Raw genomic sequence first — 24,571 nt, forward strand, 5'->3', positions numbered from 1 at the left:
GTATTTGACTGTGGTTTTTATATGTACTTAAAAAAATAACTAAGGATGTTGAGGATGCTTTTATGAATTTTTTTTTTCATTTTGTAAGACTGGGGATTAAACCCAGGGCTTCACTGGCTCTGTCCTTGAGCTCCTCCCTGCGCTTCTTGCATTTTATTTTGAAACACGGCAACTGGCTAAACTGCCCAGGCTGACCTTGGATTTGCAATGCTCCTGTCTCAGCCTCCCAAGTATCTGAATTTCAGGTGTGCACCACCCTCCCCAGCTTTTTGTGAACTTTCTGGCCATCTGTGCATCTTCTTTGGAGGTACAGATGTCTATCCACATCCTTTACTGATTGGTTCTTTTTCTCTTTGTTCATTTTTGTGACTTAGTGAGATCCTGTCGCAAAATTTTAAAAATCAATAAAAAGAAAGGGCTGGGGACCAAGCTCAGTGCAAAGACCCTGGATTCAATTTCCACTACCCGAAAAAAGGAAAAGAAAGAAAGGACCGAATAGCATATGATTCCCACTGTGTGGAAACCCTGGCACAGGCAGGTCCCAAGAGGAAGCCAGCCAGGAGCGCCTGCGGGTGGGGGGGTCACAAAGCCAGCTTGAACATGACCTGCCACAGAAACTGTCCTGGATCACTTTTACTTTTTCCAGCACTGGGGATTGAACCTTCCCACAGAGCTCCAGCTCCAGCTCCTTTTCTACTTTTTATTTTGACAGAGTCTCACTAGGTTGCTAAGTAGCCCACCCGAGGCTCAAAGTAGGGATCTTCCTGCCTCATCCTCCTGAGTGCTGGGATCACAGATGCCCCCCACTGCCCCTGGCTTTGACATCTGTCTGGATCCCGGCACCACAGCCCGAGTTTCTGGAGAGTGAGCCACCAGGTGGGCGGCTGGGCCTTGCTCCTGGGTCTCCAGAAGCTTCCAGTTTCCTCCCCACACCCGCAGCCAGCTTGGACAACCCATCCTGCTTCTGAATCAGCCCTGTGTCCCTGGCCCTGGCACAGGTGCCACCCGAGAAGGCCCTCAGGAAAGGGCTGCACTGTGGGTTGGCCCAGCTGGCCGTGGGAGGAGAGTTGGGCAGAGGCCAAGAACACAGGGCGGGAGGATGCGGCTGGGCCTGTCATCCCTGTCCTCTTTACTCCCCCGAGCCTCTGCCAGCTGTGGGAGAGCCGAAGCCTCCACCCGGCACCGAGGGAACCTCCTCACTTCCTCGGAGACTTCCACACCCGCCGGGTGGGAACCGTGGCACAGTCCTGCAAGGCCAGCTACTCAGGAGGCTGAGGAAGGAGGGTTGAAGTTCAAGTTCACGACTCAGACCCTGTGGCTAAATAAAAAGTAAAGCCAGGTGTCGAGTTCCATACTTGTCATCCCACCACTTTGAGAGGCTGAGGCAGAAGGGTCAAAAGCTCAATCCTAATCTGGGAAATTTAGCCAGACCCTATGTCAAGACGAAACATAAAAATGGAGGGATGGATCTCAGTGCGAAGGCCCTAGGTTCAATCCCTAGTACCACAAAAACACACAAAGAGACAAATATATAAGTATAAACAGAGAAGGACTGGAGATGTAGCTCGGTGCCTGAGCACTAGCTTAGCACGCGGAGTACCTCTAAACTACTTTTTCCCAAGACCCCCATTCTTTTTTTCTTTTTTGGTACTGGGGATAGAACTTAGGACCTGGCACTTGTGAGGCAGATGTGGCACCACTGAGCCAAGTCCCCAGCCTTTATTTGAGACAGGGTCTCACTATGTAGCCCAGGCTGGCCTCAAACTCACAGCAATCCTCCTGAGTACTGGGATTACAGCCATGCACTGCCACACCCAGCCCAAGGTCCTTTTCTGAACTGCAGTTATCCCGAGCCTCTGCGCTAATGTGAGCAACCTCCTTTCCCTTTCCCTCCTTGGACATGGGTCTGGCAAAGGACACATTGATAAGAAGCGCTGGTACATGAGGAGCTGCTGTCATTTCTCTTTTTTAGCATCATTTTCCAAGTGCATCCATTTGGAAAGTGAGCACGATGATACAGGGAATGTTTTGTTTTGTTAATTTCTTTTTTTTTTTTTTTGGTACCAGGGATCAAACTCGGGGCCTTGCGCTTACAAGGCAGGCGGCGGAACCACTGAGCTAAATCCCTGGCCCTTTAATTTTTTTTTTGGTAACAGGGATTGAATTCAGGACCTTGTGCTTGCAGGGCAGGCTCGGTGCCACTGAGCTAAATCCCCGGGCCCTGTTTTTATTTTTATTTTTTTATTTTGGGGGGTTCTTTTGAGGCAGGTTCTCCCTTTGTAGTTCAGGCTGGCCCTGAACTCACTATGTAGTCCAGGCTGGCCTTGAACTTGCAGCGATCCTGCTGCCTCAGCCTCCTGAGTGCTGGGATCACAGGTGTGCGCCACCATGCCCAGCCCCTGTTTTTATTTGGGTTTTTTCCCCTGTTTTTATTTTTTGAGACAGGGTCTTGCTATGTAGTCCAGACTGGCCTCAAACTCACTGTGTTCAAGATCAGCCCAGGCTGATCTTGAACTCACAGCAATCCTCCTGCCTCAGCCTCCGGACTGCTGGGATGACAGGGGTCTGCCACAATGTTTGGCAGCCCCATCTTTTCTCTACAGCAGAGCTGCCAGCTTTATGCCCAGTAGAAGCCCCTACACTGTAGGACCCTGACCCGCCCTGCAGACACCTCTGCTGGTGTTAGGAAGGGATGAGAGGAAGTCACCAGTGTGTTCCTGATGACAGGGGCTCGGCAATGACATGGCAGTGATCAGGAGGGTCTGTGACCTCAGGTGGCCTCTCACCACCTGAATGGATGGATGAATGAACAGATGGATGAATGAACAGATGGATGAATGAATGGATGGATGGATGGATGGATGGATGAATGGATGGATGATGAATGGATGGATGGATGGATGGATGGATGAATGGATGGATGAATGTATGTATGGATGGATGGGTGAATGGATGGATGAATGGATGGATAGACGGCTGGATAGATGGATGAATGGATGAAGCGCCACCGCATCACTCCTGTGCTCAGGGCAGCTGGGGCTCTGCCTTCTGCACAGGATTTCCCTCATCTCATGGCCAGCACTGGCCCCACCTCTGAGCTCTGTGCTTCGGGACCTTCCTGCTCCTCCTGTCAGTGCCCACCCTGCAGCCACACCCTGGGCCTCTCACCACCTGAAACTGCTCTGCTCCTACATCTGGATTCCAGCGTCACTCTCCCTCCACAGCCTGCTGTGCCTCCCATGGTCCCGCCTGCCTCCTTCACACTGTTCCTGTCCTCCCACACATGCTGCTCCTTCCTCCTTCGTCACTTGCTCCCCATTGACCTCTTTTATGGCCAGGCCTGAGCCCCAGCTGGCTTTGGAAGCTCCTGCTTACCAGCTCCACCGAGTCCCTGCTGTCCTGCTCCTTCTGCCAATCACCCTGCTTTCTGAGAAAAAATCCCTTCTCTACCCTCTGGAAGAGGCCTCGCTGCAGCACCTGCCACACCACTACAGTGCAGATCTCCATCCCTCGGTCCCTTCCTTTGGCCACTGGGTCCCCAGGCTGGCCCAGGAGGGTGTGAGGCTGCAGGACAGAGCCAACAGCAAGACAGCCAGGTGCCAAAGCAGGGAGCCACCTGTTGTGGGGGGGGGGGTCGGGGCAGAGCAAAGCTTAAGAATCACTATCGAAGTGCAAAATTGGGAGTGTGGCTTCATGGCAGAGCAAGCCAAAACAAATAAATAAGGCTAGGGTGTAGCTCAGTGGCAGCGTCCTTGCCCCCCAAACAAACAAAAAACCCCAACAAGAAAGCTTTTCTGTAGGATATCCCAGGCATCTCTAGGGCTCCCTTTGGGCTTCAGGTCCTCCGGGCAGGCATCCCTTCCTGCTGTCAGCTGCCTGGAATCTGAACCAAGCAGTGGAATTGATTTGGACCAATCAGGAAGCCTGAGTCGAAAGGTTTGAATTAGATCCATTTGGACCAATCAGGAGACTCAATTAGGGCCAATCAGCAGGTTCAAATTTGGACCAATCACGGGGTTGAATTCAGCAGCATCAAATCAACAGCATCGAATTTGCACCAGAGGCACGCTGTTACGAGCAGCACCAGGGCACCTCAGCTTAGCTTGGTCGGGGAAGGCTTCCTGTTACTTGCTTCCATGTATTGGGACTCAGCAAAACAGGTTACTATAAAGCATGAAAGAGCCAGGTGTAGCTTTAATTATCAAGGTCATCAGAGGAGCTACCATCAGTGTGGTCACAAATACAGGGAAAAGTGGGATGGCAATGCATGGGCTCAAACTTGTGATCCTCCTGCCTCAGCTTCCCACAGTGCTGGGATTACAAGTGTGCACCACCGCATCCAATTCGTGGTATTTTGAAAATATGGAAAACTTGGAAGTTTCTGCACAAACTTAAGTGACACTCAGGGAAGGAGGAGCACATGGGCTTGGTATCTGTGTAGAAAACAGACGCAGCAGACAGATGGGCAGGGCCTGAGGAGGAGGACAGCACCAAATCCTTGATGAGTACTTGGAAAGCACCTTGCTCTGCCCTGAGCATTGCACCAGCAGTCCAGTGGACAATGTACCTGCACTCCAGGGGCCTGGAGTATAGAGAGGTCAGGATGAGAATGTGGAAGTGTTAAACTGGGTGTGGTGGTGCATGTCTGTCATCCCTGCACTCTGGGAGGCTGAAGCAGGAGGATCACAAGTTTGAGTCCAGCCTGGACAGCTTAGTGACTCAGTGAGACCCTGTCTTAAAATAAAAATAAAAGAGCTGGGGATGTACCTCAGTATGAAGGCTCTGGGTTCAATCCCTAGTGCTGCAAAAGGAAAAGAATGTCAAAGTGTCAAAGAGAAGATCATTTGAAAGGAAGACAGTAAAGTAAATGGGTACTGTGGGAGGCACTGGTCTGGGTCTGACATTTCTCAGGGTGACATTTGGCTGGGATGGAGATAGCTCAAAGTGGCCAGGCATGGAGAAGCTGGGCCAGGGCGTGCTGGGCAGCAAGAATGGTGTGTGCAGAGGCCCTGGGGCAGGAAGAGCAAGTCCACAGCAGGGTGTGGATCAGGAGGTCAGTGAGGTGGTGCAGGGTCTGCGGGACCAGTTAGAAAAGTGGATTCCATGCAGGGGAGCAGTACCATTGGATGGGGTCTTCCTTTTCTTTCTTCTTTCTTTTTCAGTGCTGGGGATAGGCTACATCCTTAGATTTTTTTTTTTGAGACCAGATCTCACTATGTAGCTCAGGCTGGCCTTGAATTCATGAGGGTCCTCCTGATTCGGCCTCTCAGGCACAGGGATTACAGGCACACACCCAGTGTTTGTTTTTTGAATTGGTAACATAGCAGACACACCCACGGTCAAGCAGCACAGCTCAGTCCTGAGGAGAAGGCAACCCAGGAGTGAAACAGGTCAAAAGCTCAGGCTTGCAGATTTACAGGCTCTTCTATTTATTTATTTAGGTACCAGGGATCGAACTCAGGACCTTGTGCTTGTGAGGCAGGTGCAGGGACCACTGAGCTAAATCCCCAGCCCTCTTTCTTTTTATTTTGCTTATGAACATATTTACTTATTTGGCAGTACTGAGGATGGAACCCAGGGCCTCACACTGAGCCACATCCCTGGCCTTTTTCATTTTTTGAGACAAGGTCTTGCTAAGTTGACCAGGTTGGTCTTGAACATGCCATCCTCTTGCCTCAACCTCCTGAGTACACAAGCTCTTTTAAAAAGTGACATTCTTATTGGCCTTCAGGTGACTCAGTACCTGTTGGAAACTGCCAAGCATAGAGGACAACACTCCAGTTAACATCACACTGGCAGGATGTTCTAGTATTTATTTATTTTTACTAGCACATGTTTGCGGTACATAGTAATTCCGCTGGTCCTGGGGGGCATTGGTGCTTATACATATCACATCAGTCATCACAAGGTGCATTAAATAGCCATCAGGGTTGGTAATAAAAATGTATCAGGAGCTAGGATTGGTGGCACATGCCTGTAACCCCAGCACTTGGGAGGCTGAGGCAGGAGAATCACCATGACTTTGAGGCCAGCCTGGGCTACGCAGTGAGTTCAAGGCCAGCCTAGACTATACAGCGAGACCCTGTCTCCAAAAAAAAAAAAAGTATCAGGAAAAAGAATATAAGCACTGTAATGGTGTTTATACAGTGAAGCTTAAATAAATGAGCAACAGATTCAGCAGATGAGTTTCAGGGAGCTGGGGGCCATTGCAGGTCCGGAGCCAGATGGGATGCTAAGGAAGCTGCAGGGAGATGTGGGGTTGGTGGGAAATAGAACTGTGAAGCCAAGTGGTCTTGGGCCCTTAATTCTCAAAGTTAGGAAGAGGAATCTCTTCCCAGAATCTCCTACGTAGCCCAAGGGCTTAACAGCACTATTCTAGTGGTGATCGGTCCAATGGACTTTTACAATACAGTCTTGTATAACAGAAAGCAGTATTTGTTTATGTGGAAGCTTATTCAAGATTTCTTTAAAAGCATCCTGCATATTCTAGAATGTAAATGTTTTCTATTTGGGTGCCTCATTTAAAAAGCTGGTAATGGGGCTGGGGATTTAGCTCAGTGGTTTCGCCACCTGCTGTGCAAGCACAAGAACCCGAGTTCGATCCCCGGTACCAAAATTAAATAAATAAATAAATAAATAATAATAAAAAGCTGGTATTAGGTGGACAGGGTGGTGCACACCTGCAACACCAGCACTCTGGGAGGCTGAGGTAGGAGGATCATTAGTACAAGCCCAGCCCAGCCTGGGCAATTTATGGACCTAGGAAACCCTGTCTCAAAAAAAAAAAAAAAACGGGCTGGGGAAGTAGCTCAGTGTGAATGCCCTGGGTTCCTCCTCAGTACACACACACACACACACACACACATGCAGTCATAACAACAAAATCTCAGGACAGAAGTCCTTTACCCCACCATGTGCTAATGGAGCACAGCCTGTTTCTCAAATGACCAATTATAGTTTTGCATTTAGACCCGGGAGATGCTGATTAGTTTAACTGAACAAGGGTAATCTCCGCCCTTGTACAAGGAAACTATGTTTGACTTAATGATGTTTAATATTAAATAGAAAGCAAGACACTATGAAAATAAGGCTGAAAATCAAATTATAAAAAATGAGCTGAAAGCAGATCAGTGTTGCCTCTGGCTCCAGCAAGGGTGTGGAGTGATAGCTAACAGTTTCTTTTTGGGATAATGAAAATGCCCTAAAAGTGTTTGTGGTGATGCTTACATAACTCAGGAGACTGTAAGTTATTATATTGTACAGCTTATTTTTGGTGTACTGGAATTGATCTCAGGGCCTTCACACCGAAATATGAAATTCTTTTTAAATTTTTGACAGTCTTGCTAATTCGCCCAGGTTGGGCATGAAGTTGCAATCCTCCTGCCTCGGCCTCAGTGCTGGGATTACAGGTGTGTACCACCATGCTCAGCTGTTTTTATTCCTTTTAACAGATGAATGTCAAGGGCAGACGAAAATCACACATCAGTTTTTAAGAGCATTTATTTCTAACGCAAGGCTACAGACACCTGGGAGAATGGGAACAATACACTTCTCAGACTGGAGGGGCAGTGTACGCCTGTAATCCCAGCACTGTGGGAGGCCAAGGCAGGAGGATCCCAAGTTCTAGTGCAGGTAGGGCAACTCAGAGACTTAGTGAGACTGTCTCAAAATGAAAAAGGGATGGGGATGTAGCTGAGTACGAAGCTACTGCTATCAATCCCCAGTACAAAATAAATAAATAAATAAAAATTTTAAAACCCAAAAAATCTCAAAGAACTTGTGCCTATTTGATATGGTGCCTGAAAACAAATAAGTAGTTTGAGAATGTTTTAAAATTGGAGCGTATAGATAGGAACAGAAGATCACTTTAACTGTGGAATTTGCTGAATCTTTGCTTGCCATATTCCTCCAGTTGTGCAGTCATTCTTGAAATCCTCTATAAGAAAAAGTAGGTAACGATCCCTGGTACCGCAAAAAAAAAAAAAAAAAGAAAGAAAAAATAAGTAGAAGGAAATAAAAAAACTTTGTAAACGAGGGTTGGCTTTCATGAATTGTTTACAGGTTATGTTGAAATGATTTAAGCTGGCTACAACGTAATAATGGGAATGCAGAGAATACAGTGGGTAAAGGAAACAACCTCATTCTGTGAAGGTTTTGTTAGAAGCACAATTAAACATTCTAAAATGGCTTTGTTGCCCAAGAGCCATCTGGTGTGCAGAACTCTGTATTTGTTTGTCTAAAGGACCCGGTGTAATTGTATTTTGCTGGCAACAGACACATTCTTTATTGTTTGCAGGCTCCTCATCAAATCTGTAATTATGCAGTTTCTGTCATCAATAAAATAACTTAAAGAAAAAAAAATCGCTTCTCGGAATTCTCATTGGGTCCCCTGGGCTCCCAGAGTTTGCTCGTGGACCCACCCAGCCTCTGTCCAGGACCGCGACATCTCGGCTTGGGCAGCTGCCGAGAGCCACTCTCTGCTGCTCGGGATGCTGAGAGGAAGGAGAGCGGGATCTGGCCTTACAAACATCAGTATCGCCGCCAGCCCCCGCCGACAGGCCTGACTTCACCAGTCTCCTCGCCGCCTCCCTGCCAACAACGCTCCGTCCCTATCTTCGGCCAACGCGAGCGACTTCCGGCGCAGGGAAGTGCGTCATCAACACACCGGAAGTAAACGTCATCACCCGGCGCCAGCCACACACGCCGTGAAGGCCTGAGCTTTAGACGCTGGTTCGCGCAGGTTGGGAAAGAGCCGCTGTTGGCACCAAGGTCGCCTCTCCTCCGCGCCACCATGCAGGTCTCCAACCTCAACGAGGTGAAGATTTACAGTCTCAGCTGCGGCAAGTCCCTTCCTGAGGTGAGCCTGTCTTCCAGGACCCAGTGCTTGGAAACCCTGGGGTGCTCCTCCGGGATTCGCCTCCCCGAGCCCAGGCCCCGGTTCTGTTTTTCTGGGACCTCAGCAGCTTCTAGCCCCAGGAGGCCGAGGGACGAGCAGTGCCGCGGCGGAGGTGATAGCCAGTGGTAGCCGAGGGCTGTCACCTCCCCAGAAGCTGCACCGAGCTGTGAGCAGGCCCTGTGAGGCCTGCTGGACCCGACCGAGGATCTCCAGAGCCTAGGACGCGGCCGCAGGCCTCAGGGGCTCACAGTCGCTGCCGATGGGAAGAGAACAAGCTGGCGGATTGATTGACAGACAGCTCGTCCTGACGCCCTCCGCATTCTAATGCTCGCTCATCAGCTCTTAGCCGAGCTCCTCCTATGGTCCAGTCCCAGGGATACAGCAGTGAACAACAGCCATGCGGACTTGCACCTGTAGAGTACTTTGGAACCTTGTGTACAGCACTTGATATCTAGTCTTAAAGTATCGGGGTTAGAAGGGGCTGAGACAGATCTGCGGTTCTCTTAAGAGTCTTAGAGGATAAAAAGGTAAAAGGTAAATACCTTTTTATCTCCCTGTGCTGGGGATGGAACCCGAGGCCTTGCACATGCTAGGCAAACACTGCAGCATGGAGCTACAGCCCCAAGCCTAATCTCATGTGTAAAACCTGCAGCTAAGATCTAGCAAGGGGAAGAGTGACTGGGCTCTGAAGTTTGGTTTATTTCTTGTAAGTGATGATCCAGCCTCTGTCTGTCCAAACATTTCGAGCAAGAGGCAGCCTTTGGCTGAAACTTGTTGCCATTTTGAGATCCTGCACTTGTAAGGAAGAGTTTTCAAAACAGCCACTTGGCATGTCACTTGACATGTCACTATTGGCCTCAGTCTGGCCCTTAGAAAGCAGAGTAAACATAACTGTTTTTCCTGTGCCTCTCTCCCCTGAAACATTTGAAGCCCGTGATTAGATTCTTCCTTCTCAAAATTCAAGTTTAAATAATTCCTTGCATTCCAGTTGTTCTTCACGCACAGGATCCTACTCATTTTGTTCATCCTGTTCATTTATTGAAGGGTTACTATGTGCTGTTTGTTTTTGTGGTTTGTTTTTCAGCAGTGCTAGGAAATGAAACCAAGGCCTTTGCACTGAGCTGTATCCCCAGTCCTTTAAAATTTTGAGAAGGTCTTACTAAGTTGCTAAGCAGCCCAGACCGGGTTTGATCTTGAGATCCTCCTGCCTCAGCCTCCCAAAGTACTGGGATTACAAGTGTGCACCACCAAGTCGGGCAAGGCAGCTGTTTTAAGTGTTAGGGTTCATGGTGAACATGTCAGATGATGTTGCTTGTTGGAGAAAAGGGTAAAAAACAAGTGAGCCAATGAAAAGACAATTCCAGATGGTAAGAAGTACTCTGGTGACTAGTGGGGAGTGGTTATGAATGAAGTGTCAGAAGAACTGTTGCAGGGGGCAGTGGGGGGGCCTGCCAGCAAAGTTCTCTTCATCAGAGGCAGCATTGGAGCAAAAACAGGGATGATGGACAGGAGCCGGTCAGGTGAAGACACGGGGGAACAGGAGAGTAAGTGTCCCCAAGTGGGAGCATCTTTGGCATATAGAGGGACCAAAAGAAACACAGGTGTGGCTGTGGTGGCTGAGACTGGAGAAGTCTGCCTTGGGGGCCCATCGAGAAGTTAGGGTTGCATTCTTCATGCTCATGGGCTTCAGACTATGTTGTAGGATGACAGGGGCTGTGGCTGGGGAGGGCCGAGCGCAGGCAGGGTGGGGCTTCCCAGGAGGGGCCTTGGCGGCTGGGCTTGGTCAGTGGTGCGCTTGGGAGAGACCTTGGAGCTGGGGCTGCTGCTGTAGTGGAGCAAGGGAAGGAATAAAGGACCCTAGAGTTTTGAGTCCAAAGACTGGGTGTATGGAGGTACTGAAACCAGAACTGGGAAGGATGGAGCAGGGGCAGCACACGGTGAGCGGGGTCAGAAGTCTCTTTAGACTCTGAAGGGTCGGCGTTCTGCTGACCACCAAGTGGACAGTTGGAGGGTCATGGTTTTGGGTCTCCAGGCCCAGAGGTAGCAGGCAGGGACATTATCCTGCCCGGACACGGGAGACTGGGAGCAGGGTTGCCCCGGGGGACAGTATTGCTTCCGGGCCATCACAGCAGACAGGGCTTCATCGCTGTCACCTGTCCCACTGCGGAGTTACACAGCCTGCCAGGCTGGGGTACAAAATAAACTCAGGTATCAGTGAATATGGCTGTACAGAGCACCGTGTGTTTATTGCCCACTGTTACCTGTTTATCTAGTTTTACTCTTTATAAAAAATGCATCTTGCTGGTTGAGGTGGCCCATGCCTTTAGTCCCAGTACTTGGGAGGCTGAGGCAGGAGGATTGCCATGAGTTTGAGGTCAGCCTGGGCTACATAGCAAGTTCAAGGCTAGCCTGAACTACATAGTGAGACTCTGTCTCAAAAAAACAAAGTAAAACAAAATGTATCTTAAATGTTCCTTTTTTTTTTTTTTAAATGTTCTCCTTTTAATGTTTTACCTTTAAAATTTGGTAAACAATGAATTGTGTGTTTGTTCCGTCTGTGAGTTATAACCCATATTTGAGGCTTACTGCTCTGCTTAGCTTGGTGACTTCATTTTGTCTCAAATAAAACACAGGAATTCAAGAAATTTATTGTCAAAGTCTGTAAGTATATAAAAGAAAAGTCCAGAAAATCCATCAGCAGTAGGGTTAAGAGAATGGAAGATTTTCACTTTCCATGTTGTGTATTCCCATCAGGTTTGAATTTTCTAATACGAGCCCATGTTATTTCTAAGCCGAAAACAATTTAGGTAAATTTGTTTTAAAATGAAGTCTCTGTTTTCCTTCAGTGGCTTTCAGACAGGAAGAAGAGAGCGTTGCAGAAGAAAGATGTCGGTGAGTGAAATTCTTCCTCCACTTCTGCTGCATCAGTGCCCCACATCTGCATGGTCTCTTGGTGCTTGTTATGTGGAAGGGAGAAGTTACAGAAGCGCAGTGGGATTAACCGAGTGGAAAGTGAATATTTTGCCTGTTCTTCTTTTTTCTGTGCTGGTGGAGACTGAACTCAAGGCCTCACATGTGCTAGGCAGGCGCTCTTCCCTGAGCTGCATCCACAGCTGTTGGTTTTTATTTTGAGACAGGCTCTCCCTGAGTTGCCCAGGCTGGGCTCCAGTTTGTGATCCTATGGCCTCATCACCCAGTTAGCGGGGATTACAGACGTGCACCACCACACCTGGCTCCCATTTCTCTTATCGATGGAGGCTTAAGCCTGTTGTTATTCAGGAAAAAGGGAAATAAAGATTTTTGTTTTTATCGCTTCTTGGCCTTTTGGCTAAGATCAAGTGAAGATTTTTGTTTTAGCTGTGATTGAGTACCTTTGGTGGTTTAAGGTGGTTTAATGATTCTTCTGTTCTTCCAGGAGGTCTTAAATACTCACAGAGTATATGTGTGATACATTGTTTTGGATTTTTTTTCAGTTCTTGATGATACTTTTGCTTTTTGAAAAGTAGAAATAAAATACAATGTATCACTTTTCCACTACAGTAACAAAATACCTGAGATAATGACTTACAAAGAGGGAAGGTTCACTTGGTCTCAGGATGTTGAGTATCATCTTTGGTCAAGTGGCCCTGTCACTTTTGGGCCCATGTGAGCAGACATCGTGGCCTCTCAGGTCCCCCCATGGGCCTCTGGGGACACTGCAGACCCAAGTGCAGCAGTAGCAGCAGAACTAAGTGGGGCTGAGGGAAGAGCTGCTGTCTGACCAGCGGGCTGGCCCATGGATGTCAGATCCCTGTTTGTAGCCGCAGTGGCCGCTGGCCGGGCAGGCTCCAGCCTCCCGGGGCAGAGATGAGCTGCGCTGTTCAGCCGTCCTCTTCTGCTCTCTCTGTAGACGTCCGCAGGAGGATCGAGCTCATCCAGGACTTTGAGATGCCAACCGTCTGCACCACGATGCAGGTGTCCAAAGACGGGCAGTACATCCTCGCCACTGGTAGGTGTTTTCCAGCTACTGTGTACATGCACTTCCTAGCAGGGACTGTGGCGGTGGCTGGGGTCACTTTCTGTCACCTTGACTTTTCTTTTTGGTTGATTTTTGTTTGTTTGTTTGTTTGTTTTGGGGGGGTTTTGGGTTGATTTTTGAGACAGAATCTATCTAGCTCAGGCTGGCCTTAAACTCCCTGTGTAGCCCAGGCTGGCCTCAAACTCATGGTGATCCTCCTGCCTCAGCCTCTTTGTGCTGGTAACACAGGCGTTTGCCACCACACCTGGCTCACCTTTGCTGTTCTGATGGACAAAAACTATTTCACTGTTTTAATCTACTCTTGTTAGGTTGTTTGTGGAGCTTCTCAGTCCTTTGTTTCCCGATGCCTCTCTCATCCTTTGCTCATTTCCCATGGGATGTTTGGGAGGAGCTGCTTTTCAGTCCTTTCTGTAGATTAGGACATAGCCAAACCTGCCTGCTTCTGAATGGAAACCACACTCAGCACTCTGCAGGGTGTTGACCATGAAAAGTGTGTCCTTGGGTTTTACATGACATTCTTTTTTTTATAGGAACATACAAACCTCGGGTTCGATGTTATGACACCTACCAGTTATCCTTGAAGTTTGAAAGGTGTTTAGATTCAGAAGGTGAGAGGCTAATTGTGAAGTCACACAAAGAGCTTTTTGGGTTTGTCTACTTTTCTGCTTTTGAAAATGAGACTGGATTATTTATTGCTTTTCCATTGTCATCTAACAAATGAGCGCCAACATGACGGCTTAAAAGCCTCCCCACAGCAGCTTATTGTTCCATAGACCAGAAGTCCCTGGCAGCCCAGCTGTGTCTGCTCAGGGCAACCTCAGGGTGTCAGCCACAAGCCCTCAGCGAGAGTCTGCTTCCAGACCCTCAGGTTGTTAGCCATCCTCAGCAGGTTGCAGCTGCAGGACTGGGGTCAGTCGAATCTTGTGCTGGCCACCCGCTGACCCCCTTGGCCCTTAGAGGCTGCCCACACTCCATGTCACATGGCCACCTCCCCCACCATGCCAGCAGCCGCCCAGTGGACCCTCCTAGTGCTTCAGATCTCCCCAACTTCTTGCTCTGCTGCCAGTGGGAGAAGACTCTGTGAAGGGGCTCATGTGATAGAAAATGTGATGTCACCGCAGCAGAGGTCTCAGCAAGTCCCAGATTCCACCTGTGCTCCCAGGAGGAGGGGGTCAGTCCCTGGGGTGAAGGTCACTGGGGGGGTCATTCTCAGAATTCTCCCCAGCTCAGTGGGCAGGTGTCCTGGTTAGATTCCTTATGAGGGAGGACACCCCAACTTAAGCAGAGGAGAGGGTGCATCTGGCTTACAGTTTCAGGGGATTCAGTCCATGGTTGACTACTCCAAGGAAGGAACATCATGGTGGAAGGGCATGAGGGAGCAAAGCTGCTCAGTTCATGGTGGCCGGGAAACAGAGAGGGGAACAGGACCAGAGAGGAAGGGGACGGGGGCCAGATATGGACCCCAAGGTCCCCCTCCATGAACCACTAGACACACCCAGGAGTGAGCTGCACCCATCCAGTGTGTGGCTCCTAAGTCAATCAAGTTGACAGTTAACAGTCACAGCGAGTTAAAGTGAGGAAGTTTAACCTTTTCAGGGGCCTAGTGTTGGAGACTGAGGGAAGAGAAGCCAGTGGGATGTGCATTCTGTGGACGTTTAAGAACATTCTTCTGACTTCCACATCCTTTGGGTTTGAAAACAGTGGGGTGGGAACTCTGTGTGCAGCCGTCACCAGCTGTTTCCACTCTTGAGTTGCGTCCAGGTAAAAAGTCACTGTGAGAGGGTGAGTGTGATCAAAATGTATGTGTGTGTGAAGATACCGCAGTGAAACCCAGTATTTTAAAAATTAATAGGCACACACACACACACACAAAAATATATGTATATAAAATAAAGTTCCTGTTATCCTTTGTTTAAGCAACATTTTTTTTTTGGTACCAGGGATCGAACTCCGATCCTTGCGCTTGCGAGGCAGGTGGTGGAACCATTGAGCTAAATCCCTAGCCCTAAGAAATTTAGCTCAGTGGTTCCACACCTGTCTCCCTCTTAAGTGCAATGTCCTGAGTTCAATCCCCCGTACCAAAAAAAGTGTTTAATGTATTTTTCAGTCCGGAACACATATTTTGTGAATTTGCCTCAGTTCTGTTCCAGATGATGCACATTGAGAGACTGGAAAGCCTTTCATTTTCTTTTTAGCATTTTTTTGGGGGCAATGTGGCGATTTCATTCTTGTTTTATGTAGGGGTAGACTGTTTGTGTATGACATCTTTGCTGAATTAGAAACTTTGCATCATTTATATTTTCATTATGAACACTGATGATTTTATTTTTTCCTATTTCAGTTGTCACCTTTGAAATTTTATCTGATGATTATTCAAAGGTATGTTTGATAGCATGGTTTCTCCTGGCTATATTCAAGAAATGAGTGAGTGGAATTTATTTTTCGATGAGAATTTTTATGTTTCTGTTGTTAAAAATCTCTGTAGTAGGGCCAGGGATTTAGTTCAGTGGTTTCGCTGCCTGCTGCGCAAATGCAAGGACCCGAGTTCGATCCCTGGTACCAAAAAAAAAAAAATCTCTGTGGTAATAGATAATCTATTATTATTATTATTTTTGGTACTAGGGATCGAACTTGGGTCCTTGCGCTTGCACAGCAGGCAGTGAAACCACTGAGCTAAATCCCTGGCCTAACCTATTATTTACTATTAATATACTTTTATTTTTTTTCTTTATTTTTTGTTGGGTTTTTTTTTTTTGGTACTGGGGATCGAACTTGGGTCCTTGTGCTTGCGCAGCAGGAGGTGAAACCACTGAGCTAAATGCCTGGCTTGTTGGGTTTTTTTCTTTCCTGGTACCAGGGATCAAACTCAGGACCTTGCACTTGCTAGGCAGGTGCGGCACCACTGAGCTACATCCCTGGCCCTATTAATATACTTTTAGTTTGGTACATATATGCTGTATAGTATTAGTGGCAAACCTTTGGCACGCATGTTATTTGCTTTTCTTTTAAGACAAAAGATGCTAATGTAGAGTTATTTCTAAACTAAAACCTCAGTATTCAGGTTTAATTTGCAGTGTTGGCACTTTGTGATAAATAACTGGGTTTTGGGTTGCAGTTTGGTCATTTGGTCTCTAAGATTCCCCATCACTGCTGTATAAGGTCTTAAAACAGCACTTGGGCTGGGCCTGGTGGAACAGGCCTGTAATCTGAGCCCTTGGGCAGCTGAGGCAGGAGGATCACCACAAGTTCAAGGCCAGCCTGGGCTACTTGGTGAGACTCTGTCTCAAAAAACAAAACAAAACAAAAATAGCAAAAGTTGTAGGGAGAGACTTTCATCAGCCTAGTATCAAAATTAGTTCTCTGCTTTGATGACTGTTCCTCCTATTGCTTTGAGGGCTGGCATTAGGATTTTAAGTCATCATAAATTGAAATTTGATTTTCTTCACTCAGAGAATATTAGGATAATGGGATTATCTGTCTATTCTCTGAAATTTGCGGAATCAAACAATTCTGTTTACACAAGTAACATTGCCATTATTTCTGATTTGTATTTTTTTTTTCTGATTTGTATTTTTAAACAAATGATGAAAGTCCCCATTTGATAACTCAAAAGATCTTAAATTCTTTTTTTTGTTTGTTTTGGTACCAGGGATGGAACTCCGGTCCTTGTGCTTGTGAGGCGGGTGGTGGAACCACTGAGCTAAATCCCCGGCCCTCTGGTGGTCATTTTTAACACTTATGAAATTGGCAGTATTCAATTTAAAATGAAAATTTTTTATGCAACATCATTTGAGATCACTTATAATAAGTACAATTGTTTTGTCTTTATGTACCAGTTAAAATAAATTTAATAAAACAAAATTTATTTCAGTGCTATCAATTGTCATCTTGAAGGAAGTTGAATTTTCTTAGCTCCTGTGGCTTTACATACTCTCTTCATTTCTGGAAACTGAGGCACACTTTAGCCTTTTAAATTGTGCCCAATTTAAATTCATACAGAGCTTATCAAGCGATGTGATAACTGCAGGATTAGTAAAATGCATCCCTAAGTGGAGTAGGAAATCCTCCCTGTGCTCACTGTGGAGTTGTAAAATGCTCATGCGGGAGACACAGCAGCGTTTGTTTCACTTCCTTCACTTAGAAGCGGAGGTGTACAGGAAGCTGTCAGGGCCCCGAAGGCCTATGGGACCCATGCAGCATGTGGGTTCCTCGTGCCGTGGGAGCGTGTGTGCACAGGCTTGAGGGGTGGAGGAGACAGAGACTGTGTTCCCTGCTCTCTAGTTTTGATGACGATGAAATAAACTCTTCGCCTAGAAACCCGAGCAAACCCACTTTTTTGTTTCATTTGCAGATTGTCTTCTTGCATAACGACCGGTATATTGAATTTCACTCACAATCAGGTTTTTATTACAAAACCAGAATACCCAAGTTTGGAAGGGATTTCTCCTACCACTACCCGTCCTGCGACCTGTACTTTGTCGGTGCGAGGTATTGGGGCCAAAACTCTTTGCTTCCTTTTTTCCTCCTCCCAAATAACCGCTTTCTCTTCCTAAATTTCTTGTGCATTTTATTTATCTGTTTAGTTAGCCTTGATAAAGTTTATGTGGTTACTGCAAAAAAAAGAACAACAAAAAAAAGTCTTAGAAAACAAGGGATAAACAGCAACAACAAAAAACCCCAGTGCTCTACATATTAATGCATTTGATTTACAAGTGGCTTCCTGATATTTTAACACCTGTTATACTGCCTACTAAAATATGTTCTAACATTAAAAATATTTATAATAATTACATGTCACAGTAGTTAATTAAACTCGGGAATACTGATAGGAAATACATAAGCCTGTTGAATATATCTCAAATGCTTCACTGTGTGAGATTGTATTGTTTTTCTTTTTCTTTTGTACATTTCTGTTTATGTCTCCAAAGTTGTAGTTTCTGCTTTAGGTTTGTTCAGTATCAGTGATAATTTTGTTTTGTTTTTGTTTTTTGAGACAGGGTCTTGGTGTGTAGCCCAAGCTGGCCTCGAATTTGCAGTGATCCTCCTGCCTCAGCCTCCTCAGTGCTGGGATTACAGATGTGTGCCACCACACCTAGCCTCAGTGAGGAGTTTCTGTCTGGGTCATCTTGTGATGAAGGGACTGTAGTTGGAGGACATTTGGGCCAGGTGCTGAGAATAGTCCTGAGATCATGAAGGCGGTGGTAATGGATCACGTGGCTCATGTGTCATGGCGTTTCATTATGGAGACCGGTGACCATTTAACTTAAAAGGTTAATGCAAACATAGCCTCATATTGGTCTCGCCACATAGTTGCTGATCACTACTTGGAGTATTTCAGTGGAACTATTTCAAGTAGAATAGGCCTGAGGCTCTAATTCCAGCTACTTAGGAGGCTGAGACAGGAGGATTGCAAATTGGAGGCCAGCCTGGGCAACTTAGGAAGACCTTGTCTCAAAACATAAAAGAGGGCTGGGGATGTAGCTCCATGACAAAACACCCCAGAGTTCTCTCAGTACCACAAAAAAATGAGCAGACCGATTAACAAAAACCAAAAGTGAAAAGAAATTTTTTGAGAGGACCCTAAAAAACATGAGACCTTTTTCCTGCCTTGGAGTTGCCTCGGGTTGTAGTGCGAATTGCTCAGGGCTCACCCTTCCTGTCTGCTGGGGCGGAGAGAGGAGCCCGCTGGGGAGCTGCCCAGGAAGGGTGTGGAGGGTGAACTGCTGGGGAAGCCACTTTCTTGGCTCTGTCTCGTGGGATTCCAGAACTTTATTCTTTTTTTTAAATACATTTTATTTTATCCTGTTCCCCCCTTCAAGCCCCCTCCCGTCCCTATGTACAGAAGCTTTGTTTCCATTTTTTCCTTCTATTTTCACTTTTTTCTTGTCTCTTTCCTCCCTCCCTCCCTTCTTCTTCTTTCCGTTTGAACACTTTCTTCCCATTTCCCAACATCCATTATACATCTCAGTCCTTATTTCCACATTCAGTTTCTCACACCAGAGAAACAATGTGGTATTTAAACATGTGTGTCCAACTTATTTCACTTAAGAGTATGGTCTCAAGGTGTATCCATTTAGATATAAATGTCTGAATCTCATCCTTTATGGCTGAGTAGTACTCCATTGTATAAAAAAAAACCACATCTTTATCCACTTGTCAGTTGATGGGCATTGGGGCTGTTTCCAAGATTTAGCTATTACAAATTGTGCTGCTACAAACATGGGTGTGCATATATCGCTGTGGCATGATGCTTTTAATTCTTTGGGGAAGATACCAAGAAGAGACATAGCTGGGTCTAATGGGACTTCCAGTCCTAGTTCTTTGGGGTGTCTCCATACTGATTTCCACAGTGGTTGCACCAGTCTACACTCCCACCAGCAGGAGAGAAGGATTCCTTTTCTCCACAACCCCTCCAGCATTTGTTATTGGTTGATTTCTTGATAGCAGCCATTCTTTGTGGGGTGAGGTGGAATCGTAGCATTGTTTTAATTTGCATCTCTCAAATGACCAGTGATGTTGAACATTTTTTCATATATTTATTTACCATTTCTAATTCTTTATCTGAGAAGTATCTTTATTTCAGATGCCCATTTTTGCTATGGGTCTTTAAATTTGAGGGATCTGATTTTTTTTAGGGTTTTTTTGGTACTGGGGATCAAACTCAGGACCTTGCACTTGCGAGACAGGTGGCAGAACCACTGAGCTAAATCCCCAGCCCTTGAGTTCTTTATATATTCTAGATAGTAGTCCTTTATCTGAATAGCTGGTAAAATTTTTTCCTGCATTGTGGGCTGTCTCTTCACACCGTTGGTGGTTTCTCTTTCTGTGCAAAAGCTTTTTAATAAGATGAGGTCCTAATTGTTCATAAAGTCTTTGCCTACTCCTATGTCCTCAACTGCAGAACTTTGTTCTTTTTTTTTTTTTTTTTTGGTACCAGGGATCGAACTTGGGTCCTTGCATTTGTGAGGCAGGCCTCGGAACCGCTGAGCTAAATCTCCAGCCCCAGAACTTTATTCTTAAGTGCTGCCTTTTTATGAATATAAAAATTATGTGTTATTTATTTTAGAAAATTGGGAAAATACAGAAAAGTTTGAAAAAATCTTGCTGTATGGTTATGCCACCCCAAAGAAACTGTGTTAGTATTTTATTGTGTTGCTTTTTAGTCTTTTGTTCATTTTTTTTTTCTTGAACTGGGGATCGAACTCGGGACCTTGTGCTTGAGAGGCAAGTGGTGGCACTACTGAGCTAAATCTCTGGCCTTAGTCTTATGTTCGTATTAGATACTTTAGGTACTTTTGGATGTTCAGTCTCCTTAGTGACGTCCTAATCTTTCCTTGGTGGTTTAACTCTTTTACATGGCAATTCCTAAATGAGGTGAATATAGGTTTAGAACAGATTTTTTTTATCAGTTTTACCAAAGAAGGTAAATTGTGAGTGATATATATAATTATGAAATTTATATTTACGAAACTTCTGTGTGCTTACAAGTTGATCACCGTTCCCCAGGCATTTAGCTTGCTTTGTTATTTTGCAGTTCTGAAGTTTACAGATTAAACCTGGAACAAGGCCGTTACCTGAACCCCTTGCAGACAGATGCCGCGTGAGTGTCTGGGTGCCTTGCAGTGTTCCTCTTGGCCAGCAGGGGGCGTGGGGTGCCCGGGGATCGGGTAGGGGCAGCTTAGTTATAAAGAGCACTGTGCATCCCAATTTGAACAGGGCTACGGACGTAGCTCTGTGACGGCAGCCTTGGATTTGCAGAATGTGAATGAGTGAATCAAGAAATACAAGTTTTATTTTTTGGTACCGGGGATCGAACTCGGGACCTTATGCTTGCAAGGCAGGTGGTTATGAGTCCATGTTTTTTGTTGGGCACTGGGACTCGAACTCAGGACCTTGTGCTTGTGAGGCAGGCGCTGGAACCACTGAGCTAAATCCCCGGCCTATGAGTCCATGTTTGCAGCACACAATGATCACACTTCTCAAGGGGAGATGGCCCATGCATGTAGTGCACCTTCATTTTACATCCCCTCCTCTCTCTCCTTCCCTCCATTTGGAGGATAAAGACTAGAAGCACAGGGCACATTACAAAATCAAGTAAACCTTAAATATATTTTTGTTCCACACTGGCCTGCAATGTTTTTATTTAAGAAAAAAAAACTTGCGATGTCATAGTACATTATCGTGTGAAAGAAAGTCATCCACTTTTCTGCTGTTTGACTTCCTGTTTGTAGTAACAGCTGTTATTTATCAAGTGTCTTCTGTCCTCTGGACACTGCTGGCCACTTGCTGTTTTTTTCCATTTAATCTTCACACAGTCCAAGGAGGTGGGTGAAACCCCCGCCTTACAGAGAAGCCAAGGAGGTGTAGTGAGGACGCCCAGCCCTGGGGTTGTCATGGTGATAGCCAGGTGAGGTTGTCTAGGCCCAGGCTGACATGGTGATAGCCTGCTTTCTCCAAGATGTCTGTTTGCCTGGAAGAGAGTAGAATGAGGCTTTCTTCTCAATGTGGACTCATATTTCAGAAGCCGCAGCCTGCTGTGCTTATCCCCTGGCAGGTCGCCTGTCACCCTGGGATCAGAAACGCTGATGACCATGCAAGCACTGAACCCTTCCAGGGCTCCTGCTGCTCTTTCGAAGGTGCACGGGAGAGGATTCTCGTGTCTTCTCTCTCCCTGTGCTTGAATGTCTGTTGAGAAAGTTACTGAGTTCCTCTCCCTGCAGGAGCGGTGCTAACGCGGGCTTTGTCTTTTTTTCTTTTTGGTACTGGGGATTGAACTCGGGACCTTGAACTTGTAAGGCCCATAATGCGCTTTGTATGAGTCCACATGTGCAGTGGAGCGGTCACATTCCTCTGGGGCACTGGGGAGGGCAGTGCGGACCCCACACATCCTGATTCCCTGCAATCCCCTCCCGCTAACCACTGCTCTGTCCCGCTGCTTTACTGTCTCAGGGAGAACAACGTCTGTGACATAAATTCCATGCACGGCTTATTTGCCACAGGAACAATAGAGGTAAGCATAGGTTGATGGTTTTTATTTATTTTTTGGTACCAGGGATCGAACTCAGGACATTGTGCTTTCAAGCCAGGCGGTGGAGCCACTGAGCTAAATCCCAGGTTGATGTTGTTTTTTTGTTTTGTTTTTTTTTGGTACCAGGGATCGAACTGGGTCCTTGCGCTTGTGCAGCAGGTGGCGAAACCGCTGAGCTAAATCCCCAGCCCCTTGATGTTGTTTTTTTTTTTTTTTCTTGATGTTGTTTTTTAAAATATCTGTTTCACATGTGCTCAGAAGTAGAGTTTTATTTAAAGGTGGAGTTAGAGCCGGCTGTGGTGGGACAGGCCTCTGGTCTCAGTAGTCCGTAGCATGGATCGGTCCAGCTTCATGTGGAGCAGCCCTGTCTGAAAAAGGCAAATTGCTAACCGGAGAGGCTGAGTGTCCCTCGTCCCACATGCTCGGGACCAGATGTGTGACTCTCTGCACACACTTAACGAGGCGTCTCAGGAATAGGACGCAGCCCAAACACAAAGTTTATATGCCTTTCGCAGATACCTTACATACAAACCTGAGGTTAATTTTTTTAATAGCAAAACATTTACTGGTACACTTTAAGCATATATAATAACACTCATGGTAGAGAATTTGTTCCAAGGTTAATTTAGACGGTTTTGTGGATGAAGTAACATTTCAATGTGGAATTTTCCACTTGTTCAGTGATCAGAAAGTTTCCGATTTTGAAACATTTTGGATTTCAGATAGGAATATTCAACCTGTACAAATATTAAACAGAATCTTTATTTTTTTTTTTTATTCTTAATGAGATAGGCTCTCACTGTGTAGCCCAGGCTGGCCTCCAACTCATGGTGATCCTCCAGCCTCAGCCTCCCAAGTGACTATAGGTGTGCGGGCGCCACCATACCCGGATACTAAACAGAACCTAAGGCATCAAAAAGAATGATATATGCTGGGCATGGTGGCACACACCTGTAATAGCAGCACTCAGGAGGCTGAGGCAGGAGGATCACCACAAGATCCAGGCCAGCCTGGGCTACATAGTGAGTTTAAGGCCAGCCCGGACTACATATCGAGTCTTTGTCTCAAAACAAAACAGAAAAACCCTGAGATAATAAAAAAATAAAATGATACAGCTACACATGTATTATGTTCAGTAATTAGTTCAGTAATCACTTATATACATTTTGCCCTTTTGTTTTTCTATGAAAATATGAATGTATATTGAAAGTACTCTTTTGAACCATTTGAAAATAAAGCATAGGGGCTGGGGATTTAGTTCAGGGGAGCCTCACCTGCCTCGCCAAGTTCTTCAAGGTCCTGAGTTTGATCCCTGATACTGAAAAAAAAAACCAGAAAAGAAAACAAAGCATGGGTTTTCAGACATTTCATCCCCCAAGTATTTCTTAAAAATGAAGACTTAAGCAGTGGTCCTAGCTACTGGGAAAGCTGAGGCAGGAGGGTTGCTTGAGCCCAGGAATTTGAGCCACCCTGGGCAACCTAGTGGGTCTCTATCTAAAAAAACAAAGAATGCAAGAACACAAAAGGACTTTCTCCTGTAAAATTCTAATAGTTTTGTCATTACTGAGGAATTTAATATTGATAAAATTATTTTAACTGTTTAACACTGATACAATAATATTTTGATATTTAAGTCCCCCCACTTATACCAGAGTGCCTTTCAGGCCTCCCCCCACTATCAAGCGAGGGTCCAGTCAGAGGTCCTACAGTGCGCTTGGAACTCTTTCGTCACCAGTGTTTTTCTTTCTTTAATTATAAAAGCAATCAGCTCATGGTGAAAACAGTTAAATGGTACTAAAAAGAGTATAAGGTAAAAAGTTAAAGTTTTTATTCCCCATGAGGTAATCCTTGTTAATAAAGCTTATTTTTCTATGTGTTTAAAGTTTTTCTCAGAGCAGCTTTGATTTAAAATTGTTGTCAGGTGTGGTCATGCACACCTGTCATTGTAGCACTCAGGAGGCTGAGGCAGGACAATCATCCATAGTGAGGCCCTGTCTCAGTGAATGAATGAATGGCTCTTCATTTGTGTAGGGTCGAGTGGAGTGCTGGGACCCTAGAGCCCGGAGCAGAGTCGGTCTGCTGGACTGTGCCCTAAACAGCGTCACAGTGGACTCAGAGTGAGTAGGAGCTAACGTGTGTAATTTCCTTCAGCTCTCTGATTTAGCAGTGGACCAACAGGAAGTTAAAGTGCATTGCCAAAGGATGAAACCCAAAAGAGTTAGGTCTGAAGCTGTCTGTTTATTCTACGTAACAGTCTCTCTCATGACTAAGTCTCTCATGACTCATGCCAACTAAGTAGGCAAGCCAGATAGTTTTTTTCTAAAGTACTATACAGAATGCTCCACTCTGCTCCTTCCCTCCCCTCTCCTCCTTGCCCCAGCCTGGCCTGGCCTGGCCTGGCCTGGCCTGGCCTTTCCCTTTCTTTTTCTCTCTCTTTCTTTCTTTCTCTCAGTGACCCTCCTGCCTCAGCCTCCCATGTGCTGGGATGACAGGCGCATGCCCCACACGTGGCTGTGGATGTGGTCCATGATGGAACCAGGCATCCACACGTCCACAATAAACCTGTTCCCTCCTGAGTAAGAATGGTAGTGTTTCTGCGGATTCCTCTTCCTGGCTTAGTGGAAAGGGG

At 46.2% G+C, this 24,571-nt stretch overlaps 1 protein-coding gene and 1 non-coding gene across 6 annotated transcripts in view; both read left to right on the forward strand.

Moving 5' to 3' along the window:
- Window positions 1-8,658: 8,658 nt before the first annotated feature.
- Window positions 8,659-24,571, forward strand: part of Nol10 (nucleolar protein 10) — a 51,438-nt gene continuing 35,525 nt past the window's right edge. For 2 of the 5 annotated variants that reach the window (XM_087199721.1, XM_004869960.4), the window contains exons 1-9: window positions 8,659-8,857; window positions 11,743-11,788; window positions 12,786-12,884; window positions 13,445-13,522; window positions 15,256-15,293; window positions 17,266-17,402; window positions 20,449-20,514; window positions 21,864-21,924; window positions 23,974-24,059. In XM_087199721.1, the coding sequence (XP_087055847.1) occupies window positions 8,792-8,857; window positions 11,743-11,788; window positions 12,786-12,884; window positions 13,445-13,522; window positions 15,256-15,293; window positions 17,266-17,402; window positions 20,449-20,514; window positions 21,864-21,924; window positions 23,974-24,059 (677 nt within the window). In that variant the 5' untranslated portion in view covers window positions 8,659-8,791. Of the gene's footprint in view, window positions 8,858-8,879; window positions 9,431-11,742; window positions 11,789-12,785; window positions 12,885-13,444; window positions 13,523-15,255; window positions 15,294-17,265; window positions 17,403-20,448; window positions 20,515-21,863; window positions 21,925-23,973; window positions 24,060-24,571 lie in introns of those variants that run through there. The other 3 variants (XM_087199722.1, XM_087199723.1, XM_087199725.1) reach the window with 3 other exon arrangements.
- On the forward strand, window positions 16,281-16,424 carry LOC147821630 (small nucleolar RNA SNORA79). The gene has a single exon (XR_015446802.1). It is a non-coding gene; the product is annotated as a small nucleolar RNA SNORA79 (small nucleolar RNA).

The sequence above is a fragment of the Heterocephalus glaber genome, unplaced genomic scaffold (assembly GCF_053883595.1).
Source record: "Heterocephalus glaber isolate CG9 unplaced genomic scaffold, H.glaber_assembly_v1.0 deba00001724, whole genome shotgun sequence".
Classification (NCBI taxonomy): domain Eukaryota; kingdom Metazoa; phylum Chordata; class Mammalia; order Rodentia; family Bathyergidae; genus Heterocephalus; species Heterocephalus glaber.